This window comes from Camelus bactrianus, chromosome 6 (assembly GCF_048773025.1).
Source record: "Camelus bactrianus isolate YW-2024 breed Bactrian camel chromosome 6, ASM4877302v1, whole genome shotgun sequence".
Classification (NCBI taxonomy): Eukaryota; Metazoa; Chordata; class Mammalia; order Artiodactyla; family Camelidae; genus Camelus; species Camelus bactrianus.
In genome coordinates, this window is record NC_133544.1 from 2767034 (window position 1) to 2794576 (window position 27543).

The window sequence follows — 27543 nt, forward strand, 5'->3', positions numbered from 1 at the left end:
TCCCCCATGGACACCGAGGAACCACTGTACGCTGTTTGTATGGAAAAATGATCATGTGCACACGTGCAAGTGGGCATGCAGGATGGCAGGCTGCCTGTGGAGGGCGCTGGCCAGCTAGAGGACACGGACAGGGAGCTTGCGTCTCACCGTTCGCCTTTTACACCAAGTGCACGGGTGACCTGCTTAGGATGAAAACCTGAAATCAGTTCTTCACAGTGTAAGTGCTACAGGTGAGAGCAGAGAGGAGCAGGCGGCAGAAGCCCTGAGGATGGCTCCCCCTGCAGGTGGAGGCCTGAGGCGCTGATCGGGACGCCACAGAGAGGGCAGCGTGTGGCTGAGCCCTGGGGGCCATGCCCGGCAGAAGGGGGCACTGCAGCAGAGAAAAGCACACAGGGCTGCCCCCGAAGCAGGAATGTAACGGCTTAAGACAGAACGAGGGGTTGTTTTTCTAGAAGGCAAGTGGAGTGCTTTAAGCAAGACAGGGCCCTGATTACGGCTGGGAGGTGAGGAAGGTGGGGGACATGATGGGTTAGGAGGCTGCAGGATCAGCTCAGGTTACTGGGAAGGGCTGGAACTGTGACTGGCAGTGGTGCCGGGGAACTGCAGAGCAGGTGATACTCATGTTTCCAGCTTGGTGAGCAAGTCCACAGCAGGGCCACACAGCAAGGAAAAGAACTGAAGAGGCAGGAGTCAGGAAGGAGGCCCTAGTCTTGGCCCTGTCACCCTGAGGTCCTGGCAGACAGGTGGGGAGCCTATCACAGGACTGAGAGCTGTCAGGCCACCGGTGTGGACAGAAGCCCCAGTCAGGAGGTGTGACAGTCTGGGAGGGAGAGGTGAAGGAGGGGTAAGGCCAGTGGCTGCTGCAAGGCCTGCACCAGTGGGCAAGTGTACCTGGCAGGCTGCCCTGGGAGACCAGCCACCCAGCCCAGGACCAGAGTAAGTCCAGATCCCCCAGGAGCTGGTCTGGCCCTTAGTGACACCCCAGGCACAACACAGCTGCAGAGAGGAACAAGCAGGGTCTCATTAAACCTGCTGGCAAGGAAGGAACGGACCTCCGGCATGGCGCACACATCTCACGCTTCTGAGAGTCGGCATCTGGCGTGGTCCTTGGAGCACAGGAGCACAGGAGCACAGGGCCAGGGGCACCAGCGTCTGCACGCAGCATTCTCAGTGCAGGCTCCCCGACAGCACCGGGACAGGGAGCCGGGAAAGGCCTGGCATTCCCACGTGGGCATGGCTGGCCAGGGCACTCAGGCTCCCCCTGCAGAAGTTACCAAGCCTGAGACAGGCTGGCGGGAACAGAGAAATTCCCACTCCTGCGTGTTGTCTTGGCCAAAATCCAACCAGAAAGTAGAGCCTGTGATGAGGGTTTGTGGGTAAAAGTTCGATTCTGAAAATGACCTCAGGGCAGAGGATGGGGGCAGGTGGTCGGGGAACAGCAGGAAAACTGTGAGGGAGCATTTCCCTGTCAGTCACCGCCGGGTCCAGGAGGCTGGGGCTGTGCTGGCGTCCGGGATGGGCTGCTGGGCTGTCCGCGGAGCCCAGAGGCCCAACGCCCCACCTGCCGTTACCCTGAGGCTCTGAGCTCTCCTGGCTTCCCTGATCTGGGACCCAGGACTGTCTCCTGTCCCCTCACCACCTCTGCTCACACACACGCCAGTCTCTGGAGCCCTTCCCCCCACGCCTCCGGAACCCCTCACCCTTAGCTTGCTGTCCTTCTAAGTCTAGAAAGACCAAGCCTTCGCTGCCCACTCGGTGCTGCCCCAGCGAAGTCCAGAAGCAGACAGCGGCCACCTGTCTGTCCCCCACCCCTGCAGACCACCTCCCGGCGAGAGAGCCCAGGGTCCAGGCTGGGGCACCTGCGCCCCCCGTTCTGTTCTAGAAGCACTTCCTTAAGGCACACGTGGAGGTCTCCCAGCCTTCAATGTCCCGTCCTGGGGGTCACCTCAGGTCCTGTCCAAGTGGGCAGGGCCTTCTCTTCAGCAACACTGGGCATGCTCTCTGGTGACAGTGCTGTAACTGAGTCCACCAGGCAAGGAACTCCGACAAAACAAGTGCCACGTACACCCCTCTACACGATGCAGTCGCACCCAGAGAGCGAACCCACCTGTGGATTTTAAAAGTGGGAGGCAGTGCCAGATTCGGAGAAGCATGATCTAACCAAACCCTACATCCCAGCTAAGGGACCACAGAGACGGACGGCACGGGCGCCCGACATGCTCTTCCTGTTACTCGGCGGTGCTGAGATTGGGGCTGTGTCCGCTCGGGGCTGACCAGAGGCAACCAGCGCGGTGGTCCTGCCGCTTCACTGCACGGTCCGGGGCTGTGCGGGGGCCAGCACCCCGGTGTCTGAGCCCGGTCGAGCTAAGAGAGAAATTAGTCATGGGGAAACATTCCTCTCACTGAACCCATCCATTTAAGCCCTCGACTACTGCAAACTCTGCAAACGCACATTATTTCAATTTGACCCCAACCATAAGACCACCATATATATTATAAGATAACAATGTAGTTCAGCTGGCGCTAAAGGCGACAGCGCCCCGGCTGCGCCCCCACCAGGTGGTTCAGACACTAAGAACCCCAAGGCCCGGTGCAAAGGGCAGGGAAATACCCACTTTATGCTGGGGTGGGGTATTGCTTTGATGGAGAATGGAGGGTCAGAAATTCTTTTGTTTCATATTTTATTACATCAATGGCTTGAAAATTTTTATTTAACTTCAGCAAATACTGGAAATAGAAAAATGAATTCTGCAGAATTTCACAAATAAATTTTTCAATCTCTACTAACAAATGTTATCATTCAATGGCTAAGCAATTATAATGCTATGAACATTCACAATGAATGTGCTGAAATAGAAAACAGGCAAAAAGAGACATTAAAATATTACTTACAACAGCATTATTACAACGTATTTTCTTTAAAATTCCAACATGGATTTTTATCACTTCAAAAGATATACAGCATTTCCATTATATTTGCAAACTTAACCTTATACATCTTTTAAAATCTTGGAAAAATTTTAAGCAGTCTAAAAAAGCACTTAGCAAAGTTGTAAGTGTACATAATGGAACCCTATCCACTCCAGCATAACCCTTAGTCTTAGCAGAAGGCGGCTGTAAACACTCCTCACCATACAACATGCATAGACAATACTGACCTTCCTTCCCAACTGTCACGTGACTGCAAATTGTGCTTTACGATAATTAGGAAAAGCCGCAGAGATCCAGGGAGTGGCAGAAAGAGTATTTGTTTTTGAGCATTGCACAACACCACTAGATTCAAATTAGCTAACTACCTTGAATCAACTTGAGGCAAAATTTCACTGGATATTAAAAGCTTGACTCCTGGGTCACTTGATTTAGAAACAGGCTAGATAAGAGAACGGAGGCTCTCACAGAGCTGGTCCATCTGTCCTTTGCTCACAGATCAGGGATCCAGTTAGTGTAATGCACGGGTTGGCTTATTTTTGGTATGCAGTTATACCAAGAGTACATCTGATATTCAGAAAGACAAAAACAGGACAGAGTTGAAATTTAAAGTGACAATGAGCACACTCAGAGTGGTGTGATATTTGAGAAAACTTTACATACACAGAAAACAACTGCTTCATTAGTCCACCACAGAAAGCTCTTAAAACTCAACTGTTTCTCTTTTTCATTTTTTGATTAGAAGTTTATGACCATCAAAGGGTCCGACAGGTTAAAAACTATCCAGAGCCATCCTGAGGAACTGGCGTCCGGGGGGCACGAACGCACCGAACGGTGCAGCCGGGGTGGGCGGGGCCGCCCCAGCACCCAGCTCGCAGCCGCCACTCGTCTCATCAGCGCGGCTGGGGCCTGGCTGCTTCCTGGTTAAAAGAGCCATCTTACAGAACCCATCACTGTTTCAGACCAGTCACCACAATATTCAAGTAACAAGGTGTTTAAATGAGTAAGTGAAAAAACCTTTTACCTGACACTTCACACATCTATATAAAATTAAATAAAACAAACTTTTAATGCATATGCAATACAATTTGTATCTTTCAGGATTTCTAAACTAAAAGTTAAACTATCATTTGCTTCAATGGTACTATATTCTGCACAATAACTTATACTTAGGAGACATTTTCCACAAAAAAATATATATAATTATGACATTCACATTGATAATTTTTAAGAAGACACTGCATCAGAAGCAGCTGTCACTGTGGACCTTACACGTCCAACACAACCTGCTGATGCACCCAAGTCTTGATATGTTAAAAAGGGTCTTCCCTTAAATAAGACCACATCACTCAGCTTCTAAAGCTAAGTGACTTCTTGCATTTATGTCATCGCAAAGACAGTGTAATGAAGCAGTTTAAAACACAGTGCTACCTTACGCATGGAACTACACCGGTGGTGGTCAGGCCGAGACAGCTCTTCTTCCCTTCTGGCCGGGGAAAACGACACGCCCCTTCCCCGTGGAGAGGAAGCCAGAACTCAGCCGCTGTGACCCCAAGTGTGCCAGCACAGTGACCCTTCGGGACTGGAGACCACTTGGTACCAGGAACCAGGGAAGGGGACAGAGCACAGCACAGGCAGAGGCCCGGCAGAGCCGGTGTGCCTGCCACGCAGCACAGGAACCGGCATCAAGCCTGCAAGCGCTGCCACACGGACTGATTCTTAAGGAAAACAGCCTGGGGGTGAAGCGGTGAACTGCCACGGCAGCAAAGTGCCTACCGCTCCCGCCAGGGGGACGGCGGTCTGGGGGAGAAGTGAGGAGATGAGCTTCAGATCAGGCCTAGGGTCCCCTTCGAGCCACGTGCAAACTTGTGCCACCTCCTCCCCAGGTTTTGCCTACCAGTGTCCAATTACGCAGCAGGCTTAGGACAAAAACAAGACCCCGAGGCGGTTACTAGTGTCGTCAAGCGGGGTGCACTGTGACTGGTGCTGCTCCTCACCTGCTCTCCCCCGCCCCGCAGGCGCCCGAGCACCGGGACAGGACAAAACTGGCCAAGTCCCAACTTATTCTTTTGAATGACCTTTCTCCAGATTTCTAAGAAAAGAAGTACAATTCCAAACAATCTAGGTTTCTTGCTGACCCTTCCTAAAGAGAAAATCAGCTAACCAAAAAAGACAAAAAAAGGAGGAAAAAAAAAAAAAAAAGCAAGGTGCTTGGGATTCAAAACACATCAAATTTAATTGCATATTTCAAATTCTTAAGAATCCTGTTTATGCCTTAAAGCATCCGCATTCTTTTTCTTTTTGGTATTAAAAGTACGAAAAATATTTAATTGATGCAAAAAACAACAACAAAAGCTCCTTTGACGTATTTAGTGCAGGCTGAACTGACTGTGGAGTGAGGACCGGGTCACGTGAGAACGCAGTGTGACAGTCTACAGCCCTCAACCCCTCAGGAAGTCCACGGTGGTCTGGCAACACAACAGAAGCGATTCTGGAAGTTTCAGAACATTTATTAGACATTTTTACTTGTTCCCAGTCCAACCCAAAGGCATTACATACCACTTTGGAGATTGTTTCTTTCCATCTTGGTCTCACTAGAACCAATAAACTGACACTTCTGTCCTGGACTGTAATGTTAGAAGAGAGGGTGGCGTTCATGTGCTCACACCAGTGTCTGAAGGACAGAGGCCAGCATGGAGTGACAGGTGGAAGGCCAGGCACACCAAGAGGATGGGGAACAAATGCACAGCTTTCATAAAACCACCACCAGCTGTTCTAACACCTTCATTACTGCGCTAACCTGACGTTTAAAATCCGTGTTCTGTCAAGAATCTGCAGCAAGTTCTCCCCTGTCTCCTAATCTCAATGATGTCATCTTTGGCAAGCAATAAACCTTAAAGAAGAAATAAGACACTAAAACAGAAAAAAGGGCTGATAACATGGTTGCCAAAAGGAGAAGGCACCAATTCCAAATGTACAAGCACCAGGTACAGTGGTACAGACCAGATCTCTTGGAGCTGGGGGTGGGGGCGGGGGGTCAGGAAAAGATGGGGTGGCGCCCATCCTGGGATGACAATGCTGAGAGCTGAAGGCAGAGTGTTGAGGTCCACGTTCCCTTTAAGCTACAGTGTCCAAGGACAGTCACTGTGGGTGAGCTTTCTACCACTCGGAGAGGGGGAAGGAAGAGATTTAAGCCAACTAAATTTATAAACCATAATTATACCTACATCTAGGGAAACGTGAGTTGTATCAGGACGTTTGGCACAACAGAGGTTATAATGCAGGATGCCAATATGCTCTGATTCCCAAAGAAGCATGACACCACTTAGGTGGATGCCTCAGAAAAGGACAAGGGGCACTCTCTAGAAGGCCAACAGGGTCAGTTACTGAAATGATACTATGCACAAAGTAGAGATTGCAGGCCATGCAGGAACGGAGTCGTGCCTTCGGAGTCGACTACCTGTTCTGAAGCTGCTGAAGGGGCCCAGGCGCTTCGACCGAGGCGGCGGTCCCCAGGTCCCCAGAGTGGCAGGAGGCTGCAGGCACGGGAGTCCCCAGCACTCAGGCAGAGTGAGTGAGAGGTGCGGCAGAGCTCTCTGGGGAGTGGCGCCAAAGTGGAGGGACGAGCAAAGAATTAAGGCAGATGGAGCACAGGACTGGAAGTGTATGCCTTTTTTGGTAATAGCTGCTTGTCCACGAAGATGTGATGCAGATGGCTAGGGGACGTCTTGTAATACCTGAATCCTGGACAGTCGTCCATACCAAGTGCTCAAAGCTACCGGAGTTTCTCATGAGGCAGATGCGTATCTGACATCAAGAACAGGAGCAACCTGAGAGGAGGAGGAGAAAACAGAATCAGAGAGCAGGTAACACGTGCAGAAAGCGGGAGGGGGTGTGGGGAGGCCCCCTCCCCGTCCTGCAAACACCTCAGGGCAGGGCCCCTGCGGGGTGGAGGCGGCTGCGCCCAGGGAGGGGCAGGAGCATGGCCTCTGCTCAGTCCTGGCCCTGCCACTTCCCAGCTGCGGGTCCTTGGATGAGTCATCATTTCTTCCTGAGCTTCAGTTTCCTTGTCAGCAGAATGTACACAGTAACGATGCCTACTTCACAGGATGAAATAAAACCCCCTGAAAGGGCACCCTGGCACCGCACCTGGCAGACAACGCTCAGGTGTGGCAGCACTGGCGGGAGGGACGCCGCACACCTGCCCCACACCTGCTGGGGAACAGGAGACACCTGGGATCACAGGGTCTTCATAGCCTTTCTTGACCCCCCTCACTTTTCAAGACTGACCCCCGGACCCAAACCTGACAGTCATCCGGCATCCCAGAGCCCACTGCTGCCCTCCGGCTGTCTCACTACCAAGGAAACAACAGCTAAGAGTCCATAGCCTGCAAACAGAACAGCTGTGTCTTCAGGTGAAATCCCACTTGCGAGAACTGCTGTTAGTCAACCCAGGAGGCTTCCTAGTACAGTCATTCTGCAGTTTCAGGTGAGAGTCTTCACCTCCCATCCAGTCATCTTCAGCATCTCACTGTGCCTTCCCGACTCCCACTGTACTCCATCCGTGGCCACCCCAGAGGACGCTGAGTCTCAAAAGCTCAACCCTCTTGGGCTACTCTCCCTCTCTGGCTCTGAAGGAAACAGGCCTTGGATGACAGACCGCTAGGTTAGCAGAACCAGGGCGCCCCCTCGGTCTGCGCTGCGTGACACAAAACCCGAGGGCAGGCGGGACGCAGCAGGCACCTCTCTGAGCTGCTGACTCCACAGGGGAAACGAGAGGAAACTACAAAGACACTGAGTCCTGAGCTCTGATGAACAGACAATTAGCCCATTCCCTTAGGCCCTTGGTGGACCAGAGAAGCAGCTGGTCCTTACAGATTAATTTCCTTCTGCAAACTAACATATGAAGAACAGAAAACCAGGGTGGTGGGGCAGGAGGGCTGGTGCTGTAAGCAGCACAGAAAGAAAGGGACAAAGAAAAGGAAACACAGGCGTGCACGTGTGTGTGCGCGCGTGCGTGAGAGACAGACAGACAAGAGTTGTTAACTGACTAAAAAAGTGAAAAAATTTTCAAGGTGATAAAAAGAGTATACATTCAAGTTAAGTTAGCTAATTCCATTCCTTCCAAAGAGAAGGCTGGGTAAACAGACACACAGGGGATGGGAAGGCCTGCTGCTCGGTGGGGGTCAGCACCCCTGCCCTGCTACCAGAGGCTGGGGAGGAAGGTACAGGGGCGCTCTGATGTGCAAGCAACATGGTAAGTGGGCCGCCAAGGATGGACCTTCTGGACTAACAAGAAAGGGGGAAACGTTAGCTCGCTTATCTCAGGCAGTAAATGAACCAGGCATAAGAAAATGCAGAAAGGTGGCTGCGAAGAGTTGGCATCATGGTGGTGATGACTCCTGGTCCTAAACATACCAGCACTGTTTCTCTCCTAACCCTGCCTGCGTGGGCTCTCATTACATCTGAAGAGAGAGGAGACCACAGTGTCCTATTATTTCTGCTTCTAGGACTTAAGTTGGAAAACACATGTTGAAGGGAGCTTTCACTCTTGCACATTCTAATGTTCCTTCCCCAGTGATCCTGTTTTTTCAAAGCTGCCTAAATTGAGTCCAAGACTTCAGGGAAGTTAATTTGTTGCTAAAGGGGCAACCAGCACTCAGACAAAACCACTGCGGAAAGAGGAAACCCCTGTGTCTTGCTAACATGCTACCACATCCCAGGGTTGCAGGCTGGGCAGGCCCTGCCCGAGTGTAACTCCGGGAACCACTGGCATAGTCAGATTTTGTACACTGACTACAAAGATTTTCTGGTAGAAGGCTCTAAAGAGTCTAATTCTAGCAAAATCAGTGTGTTTCAACACTCTTCTGACAGATGCAGGTGTCCTGAGGCCCTTTTCCAGGCTGGCACGGAGGCACTGCGCGGACTGGCGGAGCCCCGCCTGGCGGGGGGGGGGTGGGGTGTCTTCCTCACAAGGCACTCCCAGGCCCCGGTCAGCAGGGGTCTCCCTCCTGACCTGCTTCTACAGACTGGGGCTTAGAGCAAACTGACAGCACAGACAATATAAAAGAGGTGATTTCAAATCATTCCTGCCCGGTTTGGGGAGTTAATCCTTAAATCACCATGTCAATGAACAAATTCAAATGCAAAGTGAACGGCTATTAACTCTTACCTGCCCAGCCCTGTGGAGCACGCAGGCCAGGCTAGACAGGGACCTGGCCGGCAACCCTGTCACAGGAAGCAGGGAGGCAGGAGACGGGTCCCGCAGCCTCAGTCATCTCCCTCCCTAATCCGTGCTAACTGGGCTGATGAAGTCAGCGTAGCCACCCAGGAGATTCTGAGGTTCCAGCCAGCCTCAGGCCCGGCAACCCCGAGCAGCCAGCAGCAGGGCTCTGGAACTGGACAGCCGAGAGACCTGGAGCTCCCGGTGCGCCAGCTGTGAGGGCCCACCAGGAAATTCACTAACCTCACAATGAGACGACATCACATTTACAGGACTGAACTTTACTGATACTCAAGGCATTTCTAACTTTATGTTTCACGGCGGGAACTTTACTATACTTAGGAAAATACTGGTAATGTGAAATATTCAGTGGCTGGAGGAAACCAGGACGCAATTAAGAATTTGTCCAGGAATTAAAATGTGAATAATACACGTAGTGTCCCAAAACTGACTGCCGACAACACATGTTAGAGCAAACTGACAACAGGTCAAAGTCACATTACTGACACAGCTGAAACCCAGAAGTGTCCCTGCAGCTGAGAAAGGCCGTCAGGACCCGCGTGCTGACCACCAGCCTGGCAGAGAAGAGCTCACGTGGTCTCAAACTTACCTCGTCTTCCTCTTCAGGCATCTTGATGGGATTATCTGGGGACTTCACAGGTTTCTGGTTACTGGGTCCATTGGTTTCTTCTTTCCCATGTTCTGCCTCCCATTCTTGCAAAACTTCATCTATGTTGAAGCGGCGTCGATAATTTACAAAAAAGTTTTTCACCTGTACCACTGATTTGTTCCCAATGACATCTGAGATTGCCTGAAAATCTCGGCCGTATTTCCTGATGGCTAAGGATATAAGAAAGCATTTTTTTCAATACAAGAGAAAAACAATTCAAAGCCACACACACAGTTGAGACTTAATCCTTATCCAGGTAAGAAAACACAGGCTTTTAATAGCAGGCACTGTCTCAGAGCAGTGCACCAGTGGGAGGGAGAGAGCTCAGTGCCAATGACTGACCACGAGCCTGCCCCTTCTCATCACATGACCCACGGTGACTTGTCAGCCAGCTATGACCCCAGGCTGTGGACAGTCTGTATTCGCCCTTCCAGGGTCCCCAGGGCCAGAACATCTCCAATCTCACAACCCCAGCACTCAATCTGTGTTTTCTGACTACTCAGAATCCAACAAACAAACAGCTGCTAACGTGAAATACTCGCACCTCCAGACACTGAGGCTTCCAGATGAATTTTTAAATCTCGTGAGACAACAGGAAAGGAAAAAAGTTAAAGCCCAAAAGGGAATGCAGTAATTTGGCTAAAATGAGGTCCATGAGAAGAATGTAACCCTCCATGACCGTTTCAACATGGTGTCATGCTGGGAGCAGGACGGGGCTAGCTCTTCCCTAAAAGCAGCACGGGCCCGCAGCTCCTTCTAAGAGACTGTGTGCGTACCTTGCACGGCGAGAAGCTGCTCCTCCGTGGTCCACCGGGCGTTGCACTTCTGAGCGACCTGGGAGCCAAAGGAGCCGCGTTAGCACGCAGCACTGGACACCAGCGTGTCCTCAGGAGGGCTAACGGGTCTTCTCCTCGCATCAGAATTTGAACATCAACCAGATTTATAAAATTATGCCTATACTTCTCCTTCTAAGAGATGTGTATTACAGATGTATTACACAGATAGCAAATTCTTAAACACATAAAAGTGTGTGGGGTATGACTTCAAAGATGATGTTAACATAATCCTACCTCTGGAAGTCGATATGATTCTATTCCACCATCAAGTTTCTCTTTGAGGGCACTGTTCGTCTGTTTAATGTTCTGAATCTAAGAAAGAGAAGGTTTTCATTTTAAAAATGAAAAACTTGTATAAAGGTATGAAAAGAAAACAGAACTAAGAAAGCCAAAAGAAACAAAAAACCAAGAGGGAAAGGTCCCTGACGTGCAGTGGAGCCACGGTCTGAGGTCCCCACAGCACCTCCGAGAGCATCTAACTGGATGTTTAGCTGACTTGCTCAGGGCACCAGACAAGGGACGACACAACCAAGAAGGAAGGGATGGTGGTAAAACAGCCCTGTGTACACAACCCTGTTCCTCCACTTCCTACCAGGTGACGCCTAAGTGACAGAATGCATGTCTGGGGTCTGACACACAAGATAGGTGATGTCTGGCCCCCACCAGGGCCAGGCTGGGCAGGGAAGGCAGAGTGAAGACAGAAGAGGCACAGGGCTCGGGCGAGTCTCACAGAGCCTAAGCCACACACTACGGTAGGCAGCCACCCACCTTGCAGGCTTCTTTAAAGGGGAGAAAAAAGAAAGCAGTATGTCAGTTTTCCATCACCCTAATTTTGAGCACCTGTAGCGTCTTCATTTTCTCCAAATTATCTTTTCCACATTCTTGCTTTGACACAACAGACCTAATCTTTCACCACCCTGGCCTAATCAAAACAAAGACACAATCAGCACCAAGCACGCAGTCAATCCGCGGCCGCTCCCAAATTCCGTAAGGACTGGGAACAGGCCGGGTGGCTGAGGAGGACCCTTCCCGCAGGGGCGCCCCTGTGCCAAGCACTGGGGGACTCGGGCTCCGCCAGTGTTCATTTCTAGTAGTCACTTGAGCAAATAAGAAAGCAAGAGGAGGAATAGGTTCATTTTCCCAAGTCAACCATCAAAGACACTCATGAGCAGAAAGTGCCCCTGAAAGCAGAAATCTTACGAAGTGAATGAAGAAAAAGGCAGGAATTTCAGAGGTAGGGAGGGGGTGGGCGGTGAGTGGGGATGGTGGTGAAGGATACCATCATATGGACACTTTTAAACAATTCTCTGTCTTAAAAAAAAACTTTTTATAGATACACAATTCTTAAAAACTCCACTTCCAAGTATTTACATTTCACAGAATTCCAGTTGCACACATCCTTTCCTCCTATGTTTTACTTCTTCTAGAAGGTTTAAAAGGGAGGGGAGTGCATGCAGGAAAAATTTTCCATGCTATGGGACAGGTGGCCAAGTACATAAGACCAGAAACTGAGCCTGCTGGCCACTGATGAGGGCCTCAAAGCCCCCCAGAAATGCAGCCTATGCCAAGTCTTTCTGAATCGATGCCACAGCAGAACATAAAAACAGAAAAGAAAAATCTCAGACACGTGCACAAAATTTACAGTAAAACCATAAACCAGGACCCTGCTTTAGTGAAATTGTAGTTTACTTTATTTTGAAAAGGCACAAATCAGAAAATACTTGAAATTCACTCACAATAAGTTCTCAGGAAAGTAATTCCAAGCGCTCAGACCAGCATTACCTAACAGCACTCCCTCTGATGATAAAAATACTCTAAAGCTGTGCTGCTTGATACAGGAGCCACTAGCCACGTGTTGCCAAGAAGCACTTAACACGTGGTTTATTCAACTGAGGAATCAAAATTTTAAATTTTTTTATTTTAATTAATCCAAACTTAATTTAAATACCACACATGGCCGCTGGTTACCATACAGAACAGCAGCATCTTGGACTCCTCCTGCTCAGAGTTCTCAGTTACCAACAACCCATAAAATATTGCAAGGCACTCAGATTATGTTCCCTGAACTCTCCATAGGCTCAAAACTAGGCCTAGAAACTTCCAACACGGAATCAGCAAGTTCTCAGAAGTCAGGGGTCTAGAACACTACACGTCCCCAAGCATTCCTGTTACTACGTGACTATTCATTCCAGCTGGTCATTTATAACATGTGGTACAAAACAGAGTGTATACACACCCTGCATTGGGATTGTGTAAAAAGCATTTTGTCCTTTAAGTCAATGGAAGCACAGAGACTGAATGAACGGCCACAAGGCAAAACACCCGCGAATTCTGAACCAGAAGTTTGCTCTCAAGTCTCACTTACCTGCATGTCCGCTTCTAGTCATTTTCCAAATTAGAAATGTCCAAGTCTTTACTAGTCAGAACAAGAACAGGGCTCAGCGGCCAGCATCATGCCAGTGGAAAGGAAGCCAGAGTGGCAACAAGATGGGTGAGAAACAGGACACCAAGTAATCGGCATTTAAGGAAAAAAAACTAGAAAAGCAGTTGACTTGTCCTGCAGCTCACCGGGAGCGCCCTGTTGAACATGGCTTCTCTGCTCTCCTCTGCTGAGCGTCAGTGACTCCTCTGCTGTCAGGCCTTTCACTGGGTCTGCTCAGAAAGACCACTGCGGCAGGTGCGGCCTGCTGGCTGGCCCCGCAGAAACTGCTCCCAGCCCCGTCTCCCAGGCCTCCGACAGCGGCTGGGCCTCCCTCGGGGCTAGGAGGAGCCGGGCTGCTCTGGCACAGTTAGAAGCTCATGGTCAGGGGAAAGCTCTTCCTGCTAAAAGGGACAGAGGGCCAGCTCCGCCTCCGTGCCCTCCGCTCACTGCCCTGACTGCAGATGCAAAGGTGGCAGAATGGCTCCTGTGGCTTCCAACATGAGGCCACAGGCAAGGGGAAAAGCCTAGGAGCCTGGAACTAGCAGGGAAACCCTGAGGGCATCACTTGACAGACAAAGTGACACCAGCAGCCTCTCATGCTGGAATTTCTTGCTATTTGATAAAAATAAATCCTTCACTGTTTAAGCTGCTGTGGGTCAGATGGACACTTCCCTGACACACTGCCCCGCCGGGGCCCCGGAGGAAACATCCACATGTGATCAGCCGCCAGGAGCGCTGCTGGCAGCAGCCCTAAGAGGCTGCGGGAGTAACGACCTAGAAAGCCGGGCTCCAGGCCATCTCTCCTCAACAGCTACCTTCAAACAACAAATCTCTGCTCTCGACCCTGCTCTGAACACCACAGGCTCTCTACCTGCCACACTGCAGAGTCCAACCCCTCAGGGAAGAAAGCATCTCTCCCGCCACGTACCGCCCCCAGCAGCAGGCGCGGGGCATGCGCTTGGCGGGGGAGCAGAGGAGGGTGAAAAGGACCAGGCCCCAGCAGAGCGCTCCTGCCGGCAGGGCTCCCGCACGCATCCTATAAGACCAGGCAGGCGAGGATTAATCTCCTCATCTGAAAAGAGGCCCAGGAAGGTTAAGTGATTGTCCTAAGATTAGAATGCAGCTGTGCCGGCGGCCAGGACCAGAAGCCAACCGCCGAGTCCACAGGGCCTGCTGGGTCCTGGTCTGCACCGCGGCCTCCGCGGGGACAGATGGGCCTCAGTCCCCAGTTTCCCCTATCGTCCAGGAAACCACCTTTCAAGGGAACCACCAAGATCAACAAACCAAAAGCAGCAAAAATTACAAGGAAACCACCAGTCCACAATTCCCCTTGAATTTGGGAGGGGGGCGTGATGACCAGAGAAAGAACAGCACTGAGCCCCTGAGCCGACTGGTCAGTTTACACGCACTCTGCAAAATCAGGTTGCAATGATGACCCACTTCTCATACCAGGCACAAATAACTAGGAAAGGGTTAATTTTAAAAACAGTATTCTTTACAAGAGCACCAAACAAGTAGCAAACATCGAGGAATAAAGGAAGTACAAGACGTGTTTGCAGAAACAACAGAACACTGGAAGAAATTAAAGACCTCAGGGGATGTATCATGTTCATGGATCTGAAAATGTTCGTTCTCCATTTTGATCTGTTGAGTAAATACAATCCCAATCAAAATTCTAGCAGAACTGTTTTTCTGGAAATTGAGAAAGTGATTCTAAGTTTCATATGGAAATACAAAGGCCAGGAACAGCCAAGACAGCCCTGGAGGAGTTATACCATCAGCTACCTAGATTCACAGCCTAGGTGCAACTAAGCCCGCGTGGCGCTGGCGAAGAAACAGGCCAAAGGCACCCGAGGGCTCCAAACCTGACCCATACATGTAACGGACAACGGACACCAGAACTAAAGGTCCCACCTCCGCAACAGGGAAAGGCTAGTCTGTGAATAAACAGTCCCTGGTTAATGAGATATCTATATGAAAAGAAGTCTGACCCTACACGTAACCACACACAAAGGAAAACACTGCCAGGCTGACTGAAGATCAGGAGGTAAAAGGCAAAGCTACAGTTAAGTGATGTGTGAGAGCGTCGTCAGGACTTTAGGGGAGGTTCTGAACAGACTCAGAGCACAAGTGATGTGTGAGAGCATTGTCACGACTTTAGGGGAGGTTCTGAACAGACTCACAGAGCACAAACTACAAAAGGCAAGAATGAGAAACCGGACCACCTTAAAATTAAGAATTTCTCCTGAAAAGACACTTCAAAGAGTGAAAAGGAAGGAAGGCCTCAGAACGTGGAAACAGAATTTCCCCACACCCCACCCACAATTCCAGAATGGTGGGCGAAGATGCTGCTGGTGGGTAAAGGCCAGAGATGCAGCTAAACATCATACAACACACAGAACACAGTTCACCCCTCCCCACCAAACAAAGAACTATCCAGCCCCAAACGCCCACAGTGCTACAGTTAGGAAGGCCTGATGTAGCTCAACCACAACTCATCAGCTGGCAGGGCCGCTTTGGAACCCTGTCTGGCATTGTTTTCTAATGCTGGATATAGGCATGTTCTATAGCCCAGCAGTCGCACTCTCAGGTAAGTACCCCACAAAAATGCACACACCATGCACCAAGAGTCATACAGAAGAACGTTCACGTCAACACCATGTGTAACAGTCAGAAATGGGAAACAGCCTGGACGTCCAGTAAAAGTGAAACGGAGGATCTGCCGTGTATTCATACATCAACGAGAGAGAGCAAGAGCTGTGGCTCGGAATTCCATGGATGGGTCTCACGTGCCGAATAAAAGCCAGACACAAAACACACACAGACACACACATACCCTTTATTGTTATGCTTAGATAAACTCCAAAAATGGATACAAATAGTGTATGGCTTTAAAAGTCAGAACAGTGGCCACATCCTCGGAGAAGGCAGGTAAGGGACGAGAGGGGCACAAGCACGTGTGTGCGGCAATGACACACTTCTCCAGCGGAGCAGTGACCGGGGTGGGGGACACGGGCTCTATAGGCAACGCTCCACCTCCTGATCCAGACCCAGTCACCTGCGTGTGCTCACATTATGGAAACATACTGAGATGCATACACATACACACCACCTAAAGTCAGTGGGCCAGTACCTATTAAGGCCTCCCGTCCAACTCCTAAGAAACAGAATGCCCTTCTGAGATCTGTGGAACGAGAGCCCCACGTGCAGGAAGGTAAGACACGCCCAAAGTGCCAGTGAGCTCTTTCACAGGTACCTGTCGCTTGACTGAGACCAGCTCCATGTCCAGCTGTCGCAGCACTGTGGCAGCAGCAGTGGCGTTGGCAGAAACAGCCTCTACATCCTCCTGAGAAAGAAACATTCCTTTTGGAGGTTTCCTCTTTGCTCTGTTTTTGGCTTGTGTACTATGCTTCTCTTTTTTGATCTGAGGAACTGTCTCAGTAGGGGGCACCTGCACGATACACATATTTGATAAATGAGAAACTAAAACCATTAAAATGCCAAATGAACAGTACTAAGCATATTTTCTTAACACAGCTCCAAACAATCTAAGACAAACACCACACTGCACCACAGTTACCACCTACAGACTCGAATACACGGTTAACAGACAAGATCACTGGCCACTGCACTTTGCTAAATGAACCCTTTAAAGTGGATGCCATTTCCTTCCTGCAGATACATCCTGGTCCTAGAAGCCTCTGACAATAAGCACTCCCAGCTTCCTGCAGTAATACAGAAGAAAAACAATCTGTATTCCCTTCCAGTGAGCTTCATGTGTATGAATAAGGAGTTACTTTATTCTAACAGTCCCTAACAATGTAGACAGACACACGGCCACAGAAAGAAAAGAGAAACACGATTCAGCACATGTATAAAGATCCAGTTAAAGCTTTACAGACATTTATAAAAACATAAACTTCAATATGAAACCATGACTTTTTGATACACTTTATTTGATGACACAACTTTTAGGACAACTGTGTAACTTGCTTCAAGAAATATGTGCTGTCATTTTTAAATGCATGACTGCTGCTCATTTTTTTAAAGTGCTTTCTTTAAAATCAAAACCCTTGGAAATGAAATGCAATAAAATGTTGCCAAGGAAAGAGTAACCATTTTAAGAATAAGAAATTTTGGTTAATTGTTCATAATCTCATCGTGTTAGTGTATTAACATTTGCTGATAAAGCTGAAAATATGTTCAGGCTTTTTACTTCATATTTTAAAAGACTGAGGTAAAAAGACCATGCAAACTATGATGGCAGCAATAAGCTCTTGAACAAGTGGTAATGAACAACACATAAAAATATTAATAGGCAATAAACTATGCTCGATAATATTAGTGAGGACCACCTACTGACCATGTGTCTGTTTCAGTAACAATTTGATTCATAAAGAAACTAATATTCAACCATTTTCTGTTTAAATCAGATATTGTGCTATATACCTAAGAATTACAGAAATTAAAATAAATTCAAGCCTCTTCTCTTTCATTTAAAACATTCCACTGAAGAACCTAATAAGTAACAATGCATCACAACGAAGCTTACTAAACACTGCAGGTGCAATCTGATTTCCCAAACAATCTAATTTAGCTAATCCTTAAAACGGTCTTGTTATTTGGGCACTCATATGAATTATCCAGAAAGAATTACTGGCTTCCTACTTGATAAAACTGATCATACCAAAAGAAGCCTTAAAATTATATCTAGAACACTTTGACACAGTTCAACTTCCAGAAATTAATTCTAATGAAAAAAGTTAAGTGCACAAATATGTAGTTATAAGACCAGCATTTCAGCATTATTTATAACAGCAAAAGCCAAGGGGGAGAAGTCTGTAAAAACCTGTGTAAGATTAATTAACTCAGTTATGAAAGATCTGTATGATGGCATAACATACAGCTATGCATACAAATATATTTGACATAAAAATACGCTCATGGTAGAGTAAATTGATTTGTTTTGTTTTTGTTTGGTTGTTTTTTTTTTTAAGGGGGATAATTAGGTTTATTTATTTATCTTTAGAGGAGGTACTAGGGATTAAACCCAGGAACTTGTGCGTGCTAAGCATGTGCTCTACCATATCCCCCACGGTAGAGTAAATTTAAAAGGTTATAAAAATTATATATTAAGATCCCATTTAATATTTTTTAAGAGTATAGATTCAGAATTATGTATAAAGGCATATATACTTACAGAGGTCATCTGGAAAGAGTCCCCAAATGTTAACAGTGGTTACGAGAGATGATACTACAAATCATTTTATTTAGCTACATTTCCTACTTGTCTACAGAAAGCACATATTATTGGTATAATTTTAAAGTAAGGTACGTCTAGTCCTTTTTGTTTTCCATTCCTAAAATAGCTGTTCTCATACTTTAGACTCTTCTGAGATAGAGAAGCCTTTGAGATTTTACTAAAACTAAAGACTCTGCCTTTAGAAAAACGTGTGAACACAAGTCGCAGCCACGCTGGCATTCAGTGCACCAGCCTGAACTGAGGGGCTGACGGGCACTGGATAGGCTAAGGACCTCTTTCCTTCAGGTGCGATGTGTATCCATCAGGGACCTGATGCAGGCAGTTCTGTGCTGCGGGGGTTTCCCAGTGGGCCACAGAGCCCCGGCATTCCTCGGCGGTTCCGCGGGGACCCCGCATATGCTTTACCCAATGTTTGAGTGGGCACAATAATCCAAGACTACGACCCCATCTCAAAAGGCTAAGATCATCCAGACACCCCACTGCTCTCAGCAGACAGTTCATAATAAATATATGTTATAAATATACCAAAAAGATAAAAAGTCATATACACGCAGGGTTCGCAGACTCCATGAATCCAGAGACTGGAAACCTCTGGCATAATAATTTTTAAAACATGAGAGATTAAATTTTCACTGTGTGTGCGGCTCACCCTCACATGGCCTATGCTGCTGTTTCAGTGACCAGAGGACATGTCCGTCAGCCCCTGCAGCCACCTCGGACCCAGGAGTGCAGGCCCCGGCGCCCACAGCAGGAAGGAGCCCACCAGGGCCAAGAGGAGGAGCTGAGCTCGAGCCTGGCCCTCCCGGGCGGGTTTCTAACCTACAGAGTGAGCGTGAGCGGCAGGAGAGAAGGCAGTGAGCGCTGCAACCCTGGAGGTAAAGCGTGGGCACTGCCACCCCAGGCAAAGCCGCTCCTCCTGACTGCTGTTTTCCCCTTCAAGGCTTCCTTCACTTGTATTTCCTGACAAGCAAATTTGAAGTTCTGTAAAGCAAAGTCAGTGTTGTTTTAAAAGCCACACCTCAATGCCTTGTACACAGCATTTCATACATTAAGCAGAATGAGGAGTGTTTTACTTATGAAACTAGTAATAAAATTTATTTGCCTTAACAGTACTAGGGAAAAAAATACCTCCTTTTTGCTTTCCTTGTTTTGATCAATCTCAATGTCAATGGGGTTATTTCCATTTGTTTCTTCAAGTTCATCCTCACTGGAAGATAAGAACAAGTTACTGAAAGATTATTTTGTACTGGTTCTATTTAGTACACAAATACAAGCAATAAACTGACTTAATGACACATTTAACGTAAAATTAGTACATTTTCAGACTGCTGAGATAAAAACATTTTTATAATTCAAATAAAATACCAACTCCATAGTTCTTTTAGTCTAAATGATTAAAAAAGCTACTAAAATAGGTATCCAAGTCCCACCTCAGGCCTAGAACCTTTCTCTTTGTATCTGTAAAGTGTTTTCTCTCAACTCTCAACTGAAATATCAAATTTAAGACATTTACCTCATGTCTCCGTAATTATCTAGCGGAGGACCAGGGCAAGATCACCAACATAACTGAGAATAAAGACCCACTGCACTGGGGATCAATTCACCAACAAGTAAAAATTCATTTTCAAGTCTCATCTGTCTACTGACAACTATACAGGCCTGAGAACAGGACAGGCTTTTTGGTGGCCTGGATAACTGGTATTTCAAATTAAGTTAATTAAGAAAAGAACACTCATATTGATATTGCGCTTCAAATGCTTTTGTTTTTATATCCTTCCATGCGGTATTTCTAATTTTAAAGGGGGCTCTGTGGCAGGTGGGGCTCTGTGGTAGGAACACAAGAGCTCACGCAGGTCAAGCAGCCTGCCCCAGTGTGCCCACAGCTGACCAGCTAAGCACTGGGAGCAGAAAACACTCAAGTTCAAACGTCAACACCTCCTGTCTCAGGAGTGCCCCAGGGGACTCCACTCTCTGAGCGACCCCTTCTCCCCACCCACCCCAAGGACCACGGTGGTCAGAAGTTCTGGCTGAGGAAAAAGGCTGGGGTTGGGAGATCTCTCTAGTCCCTGCCCCTGCTTCCACAGGCAGGTCCGCTGGGAGGATAACAATCTCACAGGTGGCACTGCTGTGGCCAGTGTGGCCCTCCTTGGCACCCTAGAGGGAAGGATGCAAAGAAAAGCACATGGGCAGTGGGAACAGAGGCACATCAGCCGATGCTCTCGGCAGTTCACCCTCAAGGGTAACAAGCCCTCAGTTTTTTTTAAATTTAATTCTGATTTCAGCTTAGTCAACTGCACCTGTTTGTAATAACAGACTTTATAAACAGTCAACCAGACCTAACACATAATGGAAATAAAAAATTTTAATCAAGTTGCTGCAACACTAAAAACAAATTCAGCAGAGTTCGCTCCTTTGCTCTGGTTACAAAGAGCACTGGCCCATAAATAGATCCACTAGTTGCATGTGCTGCAGACCGAAACCCATGCAGAGGTGCCAAGGTCAGCACCCTCACAGAGTCTCAAAGCTGGGAAGAGCTTTGGAGATGTTCTCGGCATCACTCTCATCTCACACTTGTGCCCCAAGACTGAGCTCTCCAGAAGTCATACTCAGTTCTGAAGCTATCCCCACATGTCACCTGCTTTCATTTGAAATCATAAAATACTCTCCGGAGACAGGGCTATGGAGACCACATAGTTTATCTTTCTTCATTTTATTTTGCATTGTTAGTTTATAAAAACAATATATTATAGAAATATAATTTGTAAAAGTCATCCATATTCTCACTAACACAAAACGCACGTATTTGTGTGCTGCCTTCTGGACTTGAAGCGTCTTCGTTTTAGAGTTGAGGAAACAGACGCCTGGGTAGGAGGTGCACTGAGCCAACCTGCCTGTGAGTCTATCAGCAGACCCTCGGGCTGAGACCAGAACCCACTTCTGCGAGCGAGGTCGTGGCCACTCCCACTACCCTGTGCAAGGCTGAGGGAGCGACGGCGAGAATGAGCTACCCTTAAAACTAACCTCCTCACTAAGAAATCATAAAACAGATGTCAAGAAAGGGGACAAGGAAATCTAAACTGTACGCTCATCTTTTAACACAACAAACATGAAAACACGACAACTGAATCCTGCATGAGCACACCAGATAAATTCCAACTAGGAAACGACAGGTCCCTTCTTATTAACAGGAGACCCCCTGAAGGGGCACAAAGAACGTGTGGGGAAGCCCACCCCCTCACAGCCAAGTGCGCTGGCTGCAGGAGGAGCGCTGAGAACAGGCACATGAAGAGCATGACGCTCAAGCATTAACACAGCTCGTGAACATTTAGCTGAAGGCTGTTGTGAAGCTCTGGTTCCAGCAGGAAGGTCCTGGGGAGCCCGGTCCCCCTACCTTTCCGCCCTGCACCCACCCAGCAGCCCCCGGAAGCCCCGGGGCGCCGAGCCAACACCTGGCACGCACTGACCTCTCCTCCCGCTCCCGCTTCTGTTTCCGAGCGTGGCGGTCCATCACGCTGGTTTTGGTCCTTGTCTTCTTCCAGGAGTAGTAAAATTTCACCAGGCTCGCTATAGACTTATCAGGAAGCTAAATCAAAAATAACTGGTTTAGATTTAAAGCTAACCTTTAAAATCACACGTGTTTACAGAAGGAACACCATATATTCAGAAACATCACACGTCACAGCTATTTTCTCTGAATTCATAGAACACTCACTGATCCATTTTCAAATTACTGAAGTCTGACTGTAAGTGAAACTTAACCATGAAAGACTGCAAAGTCAGTTTAAGATGAATCAGGGTTTTCTCTGACACAACTAGAAGTTCTCACATCACTTCTAGGTTATTTTTAAAAAATTGACTTTAGCACTAATGTAACCATCAACAAGCCATCACGATAGGAGTCCAGCAAACAGCTCTGTAGAGTGTAATAAGACAGCAACCCTTCCCAGGCAGACGGGGCCGTGTGGCACTCCACCTCGCCAAGTAAGCATCTAAGAACCTTTCTATGAGAATAAGCTGGGGAGTCCAAACAAGAGGGATGGGGGGGGCAGTGCTGAGTCCCAGCTTGATAGCTGGGGGTGCTAGGACACGCTTCACTCCTGGAATCGGAAGCCTCTCATCCACCCAACAGCACGTAGTGAGCTGCTGCTTCTAAAGGGAGCTTTATTAAAGATGGGGACATTCGTGCTTCTGGATGGTAGCCCTAGTCCTCAGGGAAGGTGGGCGAGGGGAGCTGGCAGGGGAGAGCTCATCTACTTACCATTTGTTGAATTCTATGGAAAGTTTTCCCATGAAAACTAAAGGCTTGCTCAAACAAGACTTTATCTTCCACAGTCCACTCATCTGGGAAGGGGGTAAAGTTGGGCAAATCAGCCAATGATTTTTCAATATTATGCTTATGCCAAAAGAGCATCCCAAGAGCCTAGAAAAATAGTATCAGTGAGATTTTCGACCAACAACGTGAACCAAACATTAAAATGGAAGTGAGGCTGGCAGAAGAAGAGCGTGCACTCCCCACCCAGACAAACAGAAGTGGCAGACGCTGATATGTGCCCTTCTGTACACTAACTCATTTATCTCAGGCGCCAGGGGGTTAAGTTCCATTGCTCTCACTTCTCAAGCTGGAACACAGAGAGGCCCTGAGAAGGGAAGCAACTCGCCAGCAGTCACAGCACTCATAAACGGGAGCAGCAGTGAGTGTGGCTCGAGAGCCTGTTCTCATAAAGGGTCACGCTCTAGGGTCACTGTGTATGAAGGAGGGAGGAACACACAAAAGCATGCAACTGCTACTGTCTTGCCCCCAAAATTCAGATATCAAGAGTTTTTTCCCCCAGTTCAGAAAGGAAAAAACATACAAGTGGGTGAGGAATGAATTAGAAACCAGAGAGAGTTTTAGGAATACTTTCCTGAGAAAACTCTCTGTATTACAGTTTTAAAGTAGAAATGATCATAATTCTGAAGACCAAAATCCTTAAAAATTCATACAAATGTATTTAGCAATCACCCAATAATATTCACACTTTCCAAATAGAATAAAAAACTGATTTCCTGAGCAGCCTTCTGAAGCTTATGATCACGGTCTGGAGAAGGAGCAGCAAACATTTCTTCCCTGGAAACATTCTGAAGCTCCCTTACTGTTAACTGGCTTTCCCAACAGTTCTGCCAGCGTCGAACAATGAAAGGTAAGGGCAAGGCTGGAAGAAAGGGCCCAAGTCTATGCAATCTAAACAGCGGTACCCTCAGTCATTAGGCGAAGTAAGAAATTGTGGCAACTTACAGGCTGTAAAATCTAGATCAGTGCAAAGGGAAGCAGCACTAATCCAACGAATGTGATTATCTTAAAACCCGTAGTTAGAAATAAGGCTGAAGTAAGATATCATCACACTTGCGGAGAAAATTTAATTTTGCAGATTTTCCATTAATTGGCTGTAAACAACTTTTGAAAGAAAACCTTAGTCAAATTTTGTAACCTGGAACTGACTGAGAACACTGTAGGTTTGAGCTTAACAACATGACTCGGGAAAAACCACCACACAACGACAAGGATGACAAGCAAATCACATATTCAGATGAGAAAGCATCACGCCCAAGTATCCAGCTCCTAAGGGCCACTGCCGCCCTCAGCACTGCAGACTTGCAGGAACACATGGATGCCTTTCAGATCAAAGTGTCCTCCACTCCTCATCTCAAGCCGTAGAAAGGGGACCAGAGCCTTGTATAGGACTGCTAGTAACAACCAAAAAGTTGCTAATGACGAAACAACGCTACCCAATACAGAGAACAAAAAAAATTTAACAGGTTAGCTATAAAAACCCATTTTTAACCAAAAGAAAACCATGTCATTACCTGTTCCATGTTGTACCCATGCTTCTCTTTAGCAATGGCGATATATTCATCCACTGAAAAACAAGACAAGAGGCCAGTAAACAAACTGAGGTCAGGCCACAGGCACCAGGACTGATACTGAGGTGGGTACGTGTGCACACACTTCCGGCCTGCCACGCACAGGAATGAAAATGAAGAACGGAGAGCAACAGAACAGAAGTGCATAATGTGATTCCATCATGGACCGTAATGTATGTGAATCCCGCTGAGAAATGGCTGGAAATATACTCAAAAATTAACCTGTCTCTGGACGGTGAGATTATGGTTCTTTTCTTTTTTTAAAACTTGGTTCTACTTAAATGTTCTATGATAAACAAATATTACTCTGATTCTTTGAAAAATATTTAGAAATAAAAAGAAATATTAAACGAGGGCTTGATTTTAGTCTCTACTGAGGATGACAAACAAGCAACCTACTTTTATGTTAAAAAAATTTTATAGAGAAACTGTGTGAAGCAGTGCCTCCCACCTGCTCTTGGACTCCGACACCAGGTGGCAAGTGGCAGCGTCCAAGCACGAAGGAAACACCAAGGAAAACTGACAGACTCAAACTCCAGAAGCTGCCACCCCTCAAAGGCGAATCTACTTCCTTACTAAATTTTCTAGTCTTTCTTCCAGAAAAATAAGAGATTACGAATCAACAGCACTTTCTTATATTCGTGTATGACTTTTCTTTACAAATGGCAAAAATAATACAAGCTCAAAAGGGAAAAACAAATAGCACAGAACTGTATGAAGCAAACACTCAGATTCCCACTACCCGCTTTTGGCCCTTTCCCCATATCTGACCCTCCCAGGTGCAAGGACCAAACTAGAGTTGGGAAAACAGACTCAGTGCACACAGTGAGCAGAAGGAACCTAGTAGAGGTCAGACAGAGCCTCTACGTTTCAGTATGCAATTCAATTATTCACAGCCATCCGCCCTAACTGTGGTACAACTGACAACCAATCCAGGAAAAAGAAGTCAGTTTCAAAATAGAGTTCAAATTCCTTTATCAGCATATATTCTAAGACTAGGGGAAAGCTTTTTTCCACTGACAAAAGAGTCAATTTAATTCAAACAGTAACTATATATAGTTGCATTTCAATATCAAGACACTAGTTTTCTATTTCCTTTTTTTAACATCTAAAGTACTCACAAACTGGTTACTTCACTCAGAATACAGTAAAATTCCAATTTACCTGAGAGTCAGTGAATGATGAAATGAATGCCCTTAGTTTGTCACAAAAGTTGAAAAATGGGACAGGAATATTCCAAAGTGTGTGCCTTGCCTATCACTTCACAATAGGGTAGATTACACCAAATAAGAGAAAAATGCTCTAAGATTCTTCAAAAAAAAAAAAAGCTAATGAGCAGCACTGGCTGCACGCATGAGTGGCTGCTGCACACCTTTTAGCGCCTTGTGAGAGGTGGGGGGTCCCCCTGGCGGGACCTGGACGCTGACACGCACAGCAGGCCCTGGGGTCAGCCCGCAGGTCAGAGGGAAAACTGGGTAACGAGATGCGCTCAGTCACGGACGTCGGGGGGGAAGAGAGAAAACCACTTACGGTGAACTGAGGGTCAACCATGGAAGTCTGTTTTAAGGGTTCTTTCTTTCAGTAAATATTTGGTGAATGAACAATAAACGAACCTCAAACTTCTGCTCTGTAACCTCAACTCTGCAAGCACACAGGTTTCCAGGCACTATTATTATCACACGGCTGAGGACAAACGAGTGGTGTGTGCACAGCCACCAGATCTTTAACAAGTAACTGCACAGGCTCAATGAGGGAGGCGGGGGCCATCCTGCTCACAGTTCTCAGGGCAGACGTATCTGCTCAAGAACTAGAATTTGTACTCGTTGTCTCTAACCAGAGCCACCTGAAAAAATTACAAGAGCATTTTGGGGATGCTTTTTCTATTTCATCTGTTCTTTTGTTATTTAACATAAAAATTAGCTGGTGGTAGGAAATATAAAACAGACTAAAGCAGTGGATTCCAACTGCTGCAGCTCACAATGGATGTAACATCTGCTGTGTTGTAAACAGCAAGGTACTCTCACTAAGGCGGCTTTTAAAATCCCACATCCTTTAGATTTTCCTGGAGACCACCCTGAGGGCTCAAATCTGAAGTAAAGGAAGAAAGACCTCTATCATAGCTGCTACTGTCGCCTGGTATGTCCACCAGATGCCTTGAAGGTACGATGAAATAGTTAATATATGAGGAGCCCTGCAACTTGTGAAAGAATTACCATCTGATACCCACTAGCAAAAATACCATTTTTCATTCTTTTCTTTGCCTCCAATGTACAACAAAGGTTAGACAAACATTTGCTGAATGAATGCTGGGGGAGCTGTGATATGCACAACATCAACATCTTAGGTTCGTTTTCCAGCAAGTTGAAAGGCAGCACATATCAACAAAAAGTCTGTAATTAATAAATGCTGGAGGGGGTGTGGAGAAATAGGAACCCTCCTACACTGTTGGTGGGAATGGAAATCGGTGCAGACTCTATAGAAAACAGTATGCAGATTCCTTAAAAAACTAAAAATAGAGCTACCATAAAATCCAGCAATCCCACTCCTGAGCATATATCCAGAAAAGATGAAAACTCTTATTTGAAAAGACACATGCACCCCAATGTTCACGGCAGCACTATTTACAATAGCCAAAACATGGAAGCAACCCAAGTGCCCATCAACAGATGACTGGTTTAAGAACTGTTACACACACACACACACACAAACACACACAAAATGGAATACTACTCAGCCATAAAAAGAATGAAATATTGCTATTTGCAGCAACGTGGATGGACCTAGAGATGATCATACTAATTGAAATCAGAGAACAACAAATATCATATGATATCACTTATACGTGGGATCTAAAAAATAATACAAATGAATCTATATACAAAACAGAAATAGACACAGAAAACAAACTTACGGTTACCAAAGGGGAAAGGGGGGATAAATTGGGAGTATGGGATTAATAGATACACACTATTACACATAAAATAGATAAGCAGCAAGGATTTACTGTACAACACAGGGAACTATATTCATTATCTTGTAATAACATATAATGGAAAAGAATATAAAAAAAAAAACTGAATCACTTTGCCATACATCTGAAACTAACACAATATTGTAAGTCAACTACACTTCAATTAAAAAAGAAAAGAAAGGCAACACAGGTTAGGTATGGGGTAAGAAAGACGCAGATCAAATCTTGGCTCTGTCTCTTGATAAAATGAACCCATAGCTAGTGGTGTCTGCCAGGCAATAAGCACTCTATTCAAGACTGTTACCTTTAGCAATCTCCTCAACCCTTCC

The 27543-nt window shown here is 46.9% G+C and overlaps 1 protein-coding gene across 1 annotated transcript in view; it reads right to left on the reverse strand.

Annotated features, from left to right (window-relative positions):
- Positions 1–2664: 2664 nt before the first annotated feature.
- The window catches only part of RCOR1 (REST corepressor 1), a 106808-nt gene continuing 81929 nt past the window's right edge, over positions 2665–27543 (reverse strand). Inside the window, exons 4-12 of the mRNA XM_074364984.1 lie at positions 24187–24239; positions 22601–22762; positions 21807–21925; positions 19471–19549; positions 16336–16530; positions 10892–10969; positions 10598–10655; positions 9762–9991; positions 2665–6758 (exon numbers count right to left, since the gene is read on the reverse strand). Coding sequence (XP_074221085.1) covers positions 6717–6758; positions 9762–9991; positions 10598–10655; positions 10892–10969; positions 16336–16530; positions 19471–19549; positions 21807–21925; positions 22601–22762; positions 24187–24239 — 1016 coding nt within the window. The 3' untranslated portion in view covers positions 2665–6716. The remainder of the gene's footprint in view (positions 6759–9761; positions 9992–10597; positions 10656–10891; positions 10970–16335; positions 16531–19470; positions 19550–21806; positions 21926–22600; positions 22763–24186; positions 24240–27543) is intronic.